Source organism: Hipposideros armiger, unplaced genomic scaffold, assembly GCF_001890085.2.
Source record: "Hipposideros armiger isolate ML-2016 unplaced genomic scaffold, ASM189008v1 scaffold_277, whole genome shotgun sequence".
In the NCBI taxonomy this organism is placed as follows: domain Eukaryota; kingdom Metazoa; phylum Chordata; class Mammalia; order Chiroptera; family Hipposideridae; genus Hipposideros; species Hipposideros armiger.
The window spans coordinates 2224841-2235699 of NW_017731627.1; the positions used below are offsets into that span (position 1 = coordinate 2224841).

The 10859-nt window shown below is 56.8% G+C and overlaps 2 protein-coding genes across 2 annotated transcripts; one reads left to right on the plus strand and one right to left on the minus strand.

Moving 5' to 3' along the window:
* The first annotated feature begins 660 nt into the window (after window positions 1-660).
* On the plus strand, window positions 661-4474 carry COXFA4L2 (cytochrome c oxidase hypoxia associated subunit FA4L2). The gene is made up of 4 exons (XM_019657612.1): window positions 661-2225; window positions 2586-2674; window positions 3497-3557; window positions 3694-4474. Exons 1-4 carry the CDS (start codon window positions 2169-2171, stop codon window positions 3748-3750), a joined length of 264 nt encoding a protein of 87 aa, XP_019513157.1. The 5' UTR covers window positions 661-2168; the 3' UTR covers window positions 3751-4474.
* Window positions 4475-4566: 92 nt separating this feature from the next.
* SHMT2 (serine hydroxymethyltransferase 2) lies at window positions 4567-9485 on the minus strand. Its single transcript, XM_019657603.1, has 12 exons — window positions 9325-9485; window positions 8170-8367; window positions 7619-7698; window positions 7233-7433; window positions 6870-6951; window positions 6586-6708; window positions 6318-6457; window positions 5852-6017; window positions 5555-5654; window positions 5309-5464; window positions 5124-5231; window positions 4567-5026 (listed from the first exon to the last, which is right to left on the minus strand). Exons 1-12 carry the CDS (start codon window positions 9358-9360, stop codon window positions 4899-4901), a joined length of 1518 nt encoding a protein of 505 aa, XP_019513148.1. The 5' UTR covers window positions 9361-9485; the 3' UTR covers window positions 4567-4898.
* Window positions 9486-10859: the final 1374 nt, after the last annotated feature.

The window sequence follows — 10859 nt, forward strand, 5'->3', positions numbered from 1 at the left end:
TGCTGCCTCCAACTTGCTGCGCCAAGTCTTGCTGCTTTGACGTGCGTCTCCGCCTGCACCGGGAATAGTGTCCTGCGCGATATAGCGTTCAAAATCCAGCCCCCGATGGATCCCGCCCGCCCCCGGCCTCGCCTATTCCTCAGCTAATGACTTCTGCTATCCCTCACCCGCTGGGTCAGTGTGACCTGGGTCCTTCTGGTGGTAAAAGTGGGGGGAGATGGGCACAGATGGAATTTGGAACCCAAGGAGTTCTGTGTCCCAGCTCGGTCCCCAGAGACCACGATCCAGAGATGGGGGCGGGGCTTAGAAATAGGGTCACAGAGAAAGGGTCAGCGACTGGCACCAGAAGTAGGTTAAAGATCAAGGAGAGGCCAGAGCGGAAGTAATCCTGTAACAGGGAGCTCATAGAGCTGGGCAGAGGTCCAAGGCAGGAGGACCCGCGACACCTCTAGGAAAGGAGCGGGGCGGAGGGTCTGGGACGCGCCAGGCCCGGGTCACCTGAACTCAGAAGAAAAGACACAGGAAAACGTGTGAGGGCCGAAGAAGCAAAGGGGCGTGGCGCAGGGGCCAGACGTCCCTGTCGACGTCCCGGTGCCCCAGCTGTGCCACACAGAGCCAGATGTGCAGCCCAGCTGTGCGGCCCCTGGAGCGCAAGCCCTGGCATTGTAGTCCCAGAGAGACTGGAGGGCTGGGGGGCACGGTGACAGGACACACCACTCCCTGGCCCGGCCCGGCCCTGGAGGCGCGGGTGCTCAGGGAGGGCCGGGCTCTGCGCGGCTCCAGGCTCTGACATCCCGTCATTCTCCCTCCCCCGCCCCCCACACACGTCGCAGCAAGTCTCTGTCTCTTTGTTCTCGCCGTGTCTCTGACACTTTATCTCATTATCCGCCGGAGGGAGGCGGAGAGCGCGGACCCCGCAGCCTAATTACAGCCGAGCTTGTCAGCGCAGGGGACAGGAGAGGTATCAGCACCGGGGGAAGGAATGGGGCCCTCAGAAAGGGCCCCCTCCCTCCCTATACTCCCGAGGGGCCCAGCGGTGGGTGCACAGCTCGCCTCAGCCCAAGCTGCCACAGGGCTCTGGAAGGGAGAAGTGGGGAGCTCCACAGAACCCGGCTGCCCAAGGGGCAGCAGGGAGGGAGAGAGGGTAGAGGCTAGCACGGGAGTGGGGAGAGGTGGTTAGGGCTGGCTTCTGGGTGCCTGCGACCCAGTTCCCTAAAGACGGTGGCAGTGAGCCTTCTCATCCTAACAGCATAGCATACACCTGAGTTGGCTGCGGACATGGAGGCAATCGCTCTACACTTCAGTTTCTGTGTCTTGTTCTCTTTCCTCCTCAATATCTTGTCTTTCCTTGTCTATTTCCCTCACTCTATTCTCTTCCTCTCCATCACAGCCAGAGTCATAGATTGGCTCCACCTTCACCCCTACCCGAGGTAGGCAGGGCAAGCAAGTTTCTCAAGCCCCCAAACTTCACTGAGTGACTTACACTGTCCTGAGTCAGGTTTAAGATACTCCCCGTTCCCCTGGCCTCCTAGTACTATTCCAGGCCAGTCACCACACAGCTTGGATAAACCACCAAGGGCTAGAGGGGCTGGGGCGGCTTTGGTTCTGTTGGCCTGTCTGTCCTCCTCCTCCTTCCACTACACTGAGGAGGGGACAGAACCAGGGCCTCCAGGAGCTGCTAGATCCTGGATGGCTCTAAGAGTGTCAGGGAAGCGTTGCAGATGCCTGTAGCTCTTTTCTGGTCCCACCTGTGAACACTCCACACCTGCACTTTGCTGGAGGTCTGTCTGTCTACCTGTCTCATGCTGAGTTCCTCTCCCTACCTCTGGATCCTCTCTCAATCAGAGCCTGGGTCAAAGCCCTGTGAGGCCTCTCCTTCAGACCAGCCCAGAGCCCCAAGTATGATGGTATCCTGTGGTCCAGGGTGTGGGCATCTGGAGGAGAGCGTGGAGGAGCAGAAATCCCTCTGCTCCCCAACAATTCTCCTCCCCGTTCTGAGCCTGGAACTGTGGGAAAAAAGACAGATGGGCGGGGATGGGGTGAATCGGAGGCAGCCGGCCAGGCTGGGCAAGGTTGGGCTGGGCTGACCCCTCCCCAGCCGGGGGCGGAACCCCAGCAGGAGCGAGGGAGCCCAGCCGCTGGAGAGGATCAGACGCTGGAGAGGCGTTATGGCGGGAACTAGTCTCGGGGCCCGCTTCTACCGGCAGATCAAGAGACATCCCGCGGTGAGTTCGGTCCCCAGAGCCACTAGTTCTAACTCTCTCGCTGTTCCAGCGACCCCCAAATATCCCAGTCCCCTCCTCTTCCCTAGTTCCCCCAGTTTTCCTAATCTTTAGAGTATCTTAAACTATCCCTGCAGTGTGCTTCCATGCCCCCTTAATCTCCCTTCGACAGGCTCGCTTTGGGGTGAGGGAGACTAAGACGGAAACGGTGGTGTGGTTGGTTCCAGGTCCTCTCTCCCAGAAGGGAGGGACCGCCAGCCCCGGGGCAGGGGTGGGGGCGGACCGGCAGGAACGCTTGTAAAGGGCTACTGAGAACTGCGGGGAGGGGGCTGACTCTGAAAGTGCCCTCTGTCTTCCCCACAGCTCATCCCGATGATCGGCTTCATTGGCCTGGGCATGGGCAGCGCTGCGCTGTACTTGCTGCGGCTTGCCCTGCGCAGCCCCGACGTCTGGTAAAGGCCGAGCTTTGGACGCTGGCGGGGTCCTGGGTGGGGGCAAGATGGAGCAGGAACGCATGGACCTCTCGGGAACAGTGGGGATGGGTGGTCCTAGAGGAGATCCCGTGGCAGCCCACTTGCCACTGCTCCGCCCGGCAATCTCGGGGCTGGAGCGTGCTCCTGACCAGGGAGGGCCCGCCTCCACTCAGGCCCACCGGATCGCTCTTTCCTCGGTGGCTCGCGCGACTGGGCCCACTTTGGGCTGCGGACCCCGCCCCGCTCCAGGCCCTGTTGCCATGGCGACGCTGTTCTGCCGGCAGCTAGCAGCCTTTGGGTACCTCGATCTCCGCGCCCAGAGGTTTGGGGGTGTGGCAGGCGAGCAGTTGGGGCGCCGTTGGGGCCAGGATGGCGCGGAGACACCACTCTCGGCCAGAGGCGGCGGGGGTGGGGGTGGGGGGTCCTCCGCACGCATCGGGAGCACCCACTGCGTTGTCAGAATTTGAGACACATCACGGAAAACCCAGCCCCTGGGGATCTCTGCCTGATTCCCACTGCTCTGCTCTGCCAGTTTGACCTAGGGTGGCAAGGAGCGTACGTGAATCCCTGGGCAGGTTGTCATTCTGTCACGCGGCCTCACGCAGACAATGGTGACAGCCTACTTGCCTCCCTTGTCAGCAACCGCTAATGTGTCGCCTCCCTATCAGTCTCTGGGAAATGGGTTCCTCACGGTCGGAGAGGGGTACTGGCGTAGAGTCAGAGACCCTGGGTTTTACCTTAGCCTCCAGAGTCCTAACTCCCAGAAAGGAAACCGTAGCCCTCCCAACTCCCTCTCCGCAGCTGGGACCGAAAGAACAACCCGGAGCCCTGGAACCGCCTGAGCCCCAATGACCAATACAAGGTACCTCTTGGTAACTCTAGGGTTGCACCTCCATCCTCTCATCTCCTGGTCCCCGGACGACCCCTCGGTACCCACTCCCCACCCCCAGCCCCCGCAAAGGGAGGTCTGGGGCACTCAGTGCAATTCTCCCCAATAGTTCCTTGCAGTTTCCACGGACTATAAGAAGCTGAAGAAGGACCGGCCAGACTTCTGAGCCTGGCTGATGTGAGCATTCCACTTAACCACCGTCGGCCAGCCTCCTCATTTCTTCCACTCTGCTCCCAGGCCCCAGAGCACCCCTCTAGCCACCCTGTCCAGCTCCTGCATACACAAACCCGGTTCCCACACGGTGGGGAGGCGGCCCCACCCCCACCCTCTTCCCTTACTCCCTGCAGCGGAAGCACCTCTGACCCTCAGCTTGAGTCCCACGCGGGGGAGGAGTTAGGAGGGTGGGCAGCAGCCGCTTTGCCCCGCTAACGGGGCCTTGGAGGGTGTGGCACTGGCTACGTGTTGAGCGTGGCTAACGTGAGCCAAGAGCAAGCAGGGGCCTCTGAGTGCCAAGCGACGTGGCAGGCCGCACATTAGCTCAGGTTACAGGCGCCAGCCCAGGCGGAGCTGCTCGATTGGGCTCGTCGCCTGCTGCCCAGCCTGCCCTGGAGGAGGCACCTATGCTCAGGGAGGAGCAGCTCGCTCCTTCCTCCCTGTGCCCAAGCTGGCTGCCTCCCTACAAAACAGGCACCCCCTCCTGCCTCACACCTGAGCCTCCCCGCCATCCTGCCCCTCCCTTGCTCCCTTCTGTCCCCTGGGATCAAACAGAAGCAGCCGTGGGCAAAATACAATTTCATTTAACAAATTGAATTTGCTGCGCCTGCTAATCACGTCTGGTGTCGGCTCTGATCAGAGACAGGGAGAGGAGGCTGCAGCCCCAGGGGTCCTTGTGGAGGTGGTAGGAGGGAAGGGAGGAACACACAGAAGGAGACAAATCACCACCTGGCCCAGGGGACCCCTCCCACAGTAATAGCAGCTCAGGTCAGGTTAGCATTTTATTAGATAAAAAAAGAAGGGAGGGTGCCTACCCACCCCTTCCTCTGGCTCATAAGAGTAACTCCCCATCCCCAAATAAGAGTAGGGAGTCTATAACACTGAGATAATGGGAGAGGTCAGGGCAGAAAGCCCTTGCCTCCTTTTTCTAAGTCTTCTTACAAAAGAAATCTTCTGGAAAGGGAACTACATCTGGCTCTTCTGCTAAGTGGGAGGCCTTCCCTCCTCCAGCAAAAAAACTGGAAGATAGGTATCCCCCACCACTGGTCCATATAGGGAGGAGAATAATTTCCATCTGTGGGCCTCATTTCCTTGGTGCCTTCAGTGCTCTTCAAAACCAGGCATGGGGAAAGCCCTGGCAAACTGCTCCACCCGCCGTCTGAGGTCATCCAGTCGATGTCTTGTTTCTGCATCCTGGAGTAGGAAGGATTTGAAATCCTGGAGTTTGGCTAGAGAGGGGTGAGAAAAAAAGCGGTCAGAGCTTGTAGGGAAGGCAGTTAGATCACTGGGGAAGGGCAGATAGTGAATATAACTGGCTGGCCTCACCTGTCTTGCTCTTCACCTCCAAGCCGATGTTGACGCCTTCATCTATAAAGTCCACGACTCTTCGGAAGTCATCTTCACGAAACTGTCGAGAGGTCAAGGCTGGGGCCCCTGGAAGAGATAAAAAAGGATTAGCATAGGCCAAGCCTTGGCAGCTGCCCTTACCCTCCTGGAACCCCAGGTCTCACCAAGCCGAAGGCCCCCCGGTGTGATGGCACTTCGGTCTCCAGGACAGGTGTTCTTGTTGGCTGTGATGGATACAAGCTCCAGCACCCGCTCAGCCCGAGCCCCATCCAGGCCCTTGGGCCGCAGGTCCACCAGCACTAGGTGGTTGTCAGTGCCACCTAAGGGGGGGGGGGACAGTAAACGGGGAGTGGTGAGTCCTGGGCCTCTGCCTGAGGCTACAGAGGCTCTCACCCACCCCCCTGGCTCACCAGACACCAGTGAGTAGCCTCGCTCTAGCAGGGCATCAGCCATGGCCCGAGCGTTCTTCAGAACCTGTAGGGTGTACTCCCGGAACATGGGGGTGCCAGCCTGGAGATGAGACAGCAGCACCTGGGATCCCAAGTCCTGCCCTTTCTGCTCCTCCTCCCCCAGCAAAGTTGTGACCCCAGCCTTGAAGCCTCCCCTCCTGGCACTTTCCTTTTAACATCTCCAACTTCAATGAGTGAGGTGCAGGGTCTGAGCACTCAAGCCAATGCCCACCCCGCAACAAGAGTAGGCTCCCCAACCTGCTTTAGAGCCACAGCCACTGCAGCAATGGCATGGTTGTGGGGGCCTCCCTGCAGAGATGGGAATACAGCAAAGTTGATTCGGTCTTCAAATGTGTAAGGGATCTCCCGGCCAGTCTTGGGGTCCACAGACTGCACCCCCTTCCGGTAGAAGATGAGTCCTGACCTGTGTGGGAGGAAGGTGGTCAGAATCTAAGCTGAAAAGAAAGGGCAAGGGATGGGAAGAACAGAGGAGTCCACCTCAGTTGTGCTCAGTGTGCTGGACTCCAGTGGTGGAGGGGAGCAGCCCCCCCTCCCACTCCCAAGGCCCCTGGTGGGGAATTGCCACCATGGGAAAGAGAAGAACTGTCAGACTGGGTAGGAGTCTTCAGGTGGAATGAGTTACTCTCAGATCCAGCCCAACAGTGCCCCAGGAAGAGGGCGTGAAGGCGGGGAAATGCAAGGCCTGACCTCAGGGGAGCCTGACCTGGCCCCTCGAAGGGTCTTGTGGGTGGTAGTGGTGACAACATCTGCATGTTTGAAAGGTGAGGGGATCACCTTGCCGGCCACCAGGCCACTGATGTGGGCCATGTCTGCCAGCAGGTATGCCTTGACTTCATCACACACCTGGGCAGGTAGAGACATGCCTCAGCCTGGGAAGGGTCCAGACAGGTCTGCCCAAAGCTGCCCCTCCTCCAAAATCTCCACACCACCCCTTGGGGAGTGGTCAGCATACACCCTAGCCCTCCACCAACCTTCCTCATGCGGGCATAGTCAATGAGGCGAGCATAGGCGCTGGTGCCAGCTATGATGAGCCGCGGTCGGAAAAGTCGAGCAGTGATTGCCAGCTGGTCGTAGTCAATAAGGCCAGTTTGGGGCTGGACAGACAGACAAAAAGCTTAAGCCCTGAGAAGAACGGAGAGCAGTTCACTCTCCTCCTTCACCCTGAAGACTGCCCAGGGCTCCAGCCTCTTGCTTTCCCCAGGATGGGGGTCCCCAGAGCCTGAGCAGCTTCCTCCCCTCGCTCTAGAGCACTCACATTCAGCTTATAGGGCATAGACTCAAAGAAGATGGATGTGGCTGAGATCCGCTTGACATCAGACATATAGCCATGGGTGAGACTGGGAAGGAAGGAAAGTAAGGCTTTAACATGGAATAACATCTAGCCTTAACCATTAACTCTCCTGCCCCATTGCAAAGGCCTGTCCCTGGAACACCGCTCTTAGCATTGCTCTGTACACTGTGCTGAGCACTGGTTACTGGGGTCTTATCTTCTTCCTGCACTGTAACTTGCAGGACAGGAAGTGGACTGTTCCATATGCATGGCACATGGTAGGTGTTCAAGAAATAACTCCTCTCCCGTGCCAGTAGCGCCCACCGAACCCACCCCATCCATACTCACTGGCCCCCATCAGGCAGGTCCAGCCCCATGATTCGGTCGTGAGGTTGCAGAAGGGCTGTGTACGCAGCCAGATTGGCTGGGGACCCAGAGTAGGGCTGGACATTGACTCCCCATTGTGCAGGATCCAGGTCAAAGGCCTCCAAGGCCCGGCGCTGACACAGCAGCTCAATTTCATCAACTACCTCTGCTCCCCCATAATATCTGCCATGAGAGGGGGGCATATCAGGGCACAGAGAAAGGGTTCCACCATCCATCCCCCCTTGATCAGCAGCAAAGGACAGGGAAGGCCACTCCTCTAAATGTACTGGGAGGGTACAGGCAGGTATCCCCCACTGGGAACACCATCCCTGAGGCTGCCCTCTAGCCCTCTGGTGGCTATCCCTCACCTCTTGCCAGGATAACCCTCCGAGTACTTGTTGTTCAGACAGGACCCCAGGGCCTCCAGCGCAGCTCGGCTGCAGAAGTTCTGGTGGGGGGGAGGCAAAGAAGGTACTGAGCCCTTCTCCCTGGACCCCTACAGCCCACCCTGCTAGAGTCCTGGGCTGGGAGGAGCTGGGCTCTACAGAAAGCTGTGCATTCAAGGGGTTCCTTGCCAGGCCTGGCGCAGGGCAGGGAGGCAGCATCCCCAGAAACCCAGCTGCCATGATAGGTCTCCCCAGCAAGGCCACCGTCCACCTGTGCTTCTAGGTTCCAGGTTCCTCTTTTCTCTTGGGAGGGACCAGGCTCGACTGTAGGGTCCTGGAAGGCTCTCTAATGCCCCCATCCCATAACCCAGACTGGCCCTGCCTTTGCTTCAGAGGAAAGTAAGAGGAGGAGATAATGCACAGCAGGAAAGCACTGAGTTTGAAAGGGAGATCTGGACAAACAGCAGTACGATGACCTGCTACTTCCTGCACCCAAGGTGGGCCAAGCCCTGGGCCCCCTCCCCAGGTTCCACCTCTGAGGCAATGAGTTCCAGGCCACGACACTGCCTGTCCTTCTCCCTCTGCAGCAGATCCCACATCTCAGGGTCACTGTCTGACAGACTCTCCTGGCCTGTCCAGCCCTTGGTTGCTTCGCCAGTCTGGGTCTGGGCTGCCTCACTGTGTTGGCACCGTATGGCCATGCTGACCAGCTGACCACATCGCCGCAGAGGCTAGGAGAAGAAAAGCCAGAGTCAAATAAAAGCATCCAGACGAACATCACCCAACAACTCTCAGCCATGCTTATTGGGCCCTCTGGCTCCAAACCCAGCAGCCAGCTGTCCAGCCTGCCTGTTCCAGTTTTCACCACCCCACGTTCAAAAGCCAGTTCTAGAGCCAAGACTGAGATCAATGTCCAGGGGGTGGTTCTGGTTCAGTCCATTCACCTCACCTCAGAATCTTCCTCCACCTTGGCCCATGAACCACTCAAAGCTACAGGGCAAAGTCTGTCTTCTGAAAGCTAGAGGTTCCACAACCTCCCCACCCACAGGAACAGAAAGGTCTTCCCTGCAGGGCCTCCATAAACTGATTCCCCAGTCAGGGGGCAAGGAAGCCAAGTTTCAAGGGATTAAGACAACAGGCCGTAGAGGTGGCTTCCAGAACAATGGAAATAGCGGAGTAGACCTTTAGCAATACCTGGGGAAGAGGAGTGGGGGTGGGGGGGGTCTACTGGCAGGAAAGCCAAAACCCACATCCTGTCCTTTGCCCCGCCCCCTTTCCACCTCCTTCCAACCCAGACCCCTGATGCAAGCAATGGGACTCGATTGCATCATCTACAATGGCTCAGAGCTGGCAGGAAAAGACTCAGCTTCAGCCTGCCTGTCCAGGCCGGAAACCCTGCTCGTTCGCCAGCATAGGATCCACGGGTCATCCGGTGCAGTTCTCTCCCCTAATGCCACGTGAAATGGATGGTCACAAGGCCCTGGGGCATCTGGTTACCGGAATGGGGAGCCCCCAATTACCTCACGCGCACCTGGGGGTCTCAGGGAATCCTAGTTGCGCCTCCGATCCTGGATGACCCAGACCATGTGCGTGGAAAAGCCAGGAGAACCCGAATTTGTGGGTGGGGAACTACGGTAGGAAGGGAACTTACTTCCTACTAGTCCCCAGCCTCCGAGCCCCATTCTTACCCGAGTCATTGTCCAGAGCAAAGAGAAGGACAGCATCGCAACCTGAGGTCGCACGAGGTACACCCACCAACTCCGGCCGCGGGAACCAGGGGGTCAGAAAAAGACTGAGCCAAAAGCGCGTGCGCAAGAAGAGCAGCCCGGGAAGCCACAGGATTAAGGGGAGGGACCTACGCATGCGTGAGGTGACACCTTTATGGTCTTCTGGGAATTGTAGTTTTTCCACCTTTCTTCCGCTTCATTTCAAGTGTGTAGCCCCAGGGTCAGAGGCTCCTGCTAGAAAGTAAAGAGATGCAGTGCCACCACATCTCCACACTGTCCTGGAGCTCTTCAGGTTGTTTTTTTTCCCCTGTTGTCCAGACAACAACCATTTATTGGATACCTACTAAATACCTAGCATTATTAGGCACTCTGAGAAATACAAAGACTCCTATACGAGCTAAAGAGCCATGATGCACTGGAAGACACCTTGTTTGGAAGGGTGAGAGACATAAATTCAAGTTTCAGCTCTGGGATTAACTAGCAAATTAGCCTATCTGAGCCTCAGTTTCCTCACTTGTAAATAAATAATAACATGTGGTGGGATTAAAAGAGGCTTTGTATGTAAACATGCTCTAGGATGGATTGTCATCCCCTCCTCCAGCTTACAAAACCTGCTTCCTCCTTGGCCTTCTCCTTCTCCTGAGATATCTGGGAGCTGAGTGAGATACCCCCTCCTGTCACTGCAGTTGTTGAATTTTATTACCTGTACCTCTTGCCACCCTAGCAGTGAGTGAACAATCTTTATATTCCCAGGGCTATAGATCCTTGGAACTGGAAGGGATCTTCCTTTTAACCTGATTTCCTCTGGACACATACTTTGGAGGAGGGACTCACTGACCCCTCCAGGAGTAGGTTCCCAAACCGGGGCATCAGAACAAGTTGGGGGCCGGCCGAATGGCTCAGTTGGTTAAGAGCTCGCTCAAGAGTTTGAGCTCTGAGCAACAGCGGTTCGAGTCCCAACCTGAGCTGAGCAGCCGCTGAGCTGCCAACAGGTGGCAGGATGGCTCAGCTAAAAAAAAAAAAGCATTATCAGAACAAGTTGGGAAATATAACTATATGAGTGTGGAGCCTCTCCTCAGAGGTTCTAATTCAATGGATCTTAAAGAGTAGTGGGCATTTGCCCACTCATGCTGACACACAACTGAAACCCCTCCTCAGTAATTCTACAATAATAAGCAGTGAACCTCACATAGCAATATTGCCACACATAGCAATATTACACATTTATTCATTTATTTTTATTTAAAGTTCATTTTTATTTTTTTGTAATTGGAGAACAGTGTTTTTTTCCAGGACCCATCAGCTCCAAGTCAAGTAGTTGTTTCAATTTTGTTGTGGAGGGCTCAGCTCAGCTGCTCATGTGGGGATCCAACACAACCTTGATGTTGTGAGCACTGTGCTCTAACCAACTGAACTAACCTGCTGCCCCATTCATTTATTCATTCACTCTGTACCAGGCATGCCATAGCCCTGGAGATATAAGAATAGATCACTGA

Coding starts and splice junctions, on each gene's coding strand:
- COXFA4L2 (XM_019657612.1), top strand. CDS start 2,169: ATGGCGGGAACTAGTCTCGGGGCCCGCTTCTACCGGCAGATCAAGAGA. Junction 2,226..2,585: donor AGATCAAGAGACATCCCGCG/GTGAGTTCGGTC, acceptor TCTTCCCCACAG/CTCATCCCGATGATCGGCTT. Junction 3,558..3,693: donor GCCCCAATGACCAATACAAG/GTACCTCTTGGT, acceptor TCTCCCCAATAG/TTCCTTGCAGTTTCCACGGA.
- SHMT2 (XM_019657603.1), bottom strand. CDS start 9,360: ATGCTGTCCTTCTCTTTGCTCTGGACAATGACTCGG. Junction 5,465..5,554: donor AGGCTACTCACTGGTGTCTG/GTGAGCCAGGGG, acceptor CCCCCCCCTTAG/GTGGCACTGACAACCACCTA. Junction 5,232..5,308: donor ACCGGGGGGCCTTCGGCTTG/GTGAGACCTGGG, acceptor TATCTCTTCCAG/GGGCCCCAGCCTTGACCTCT.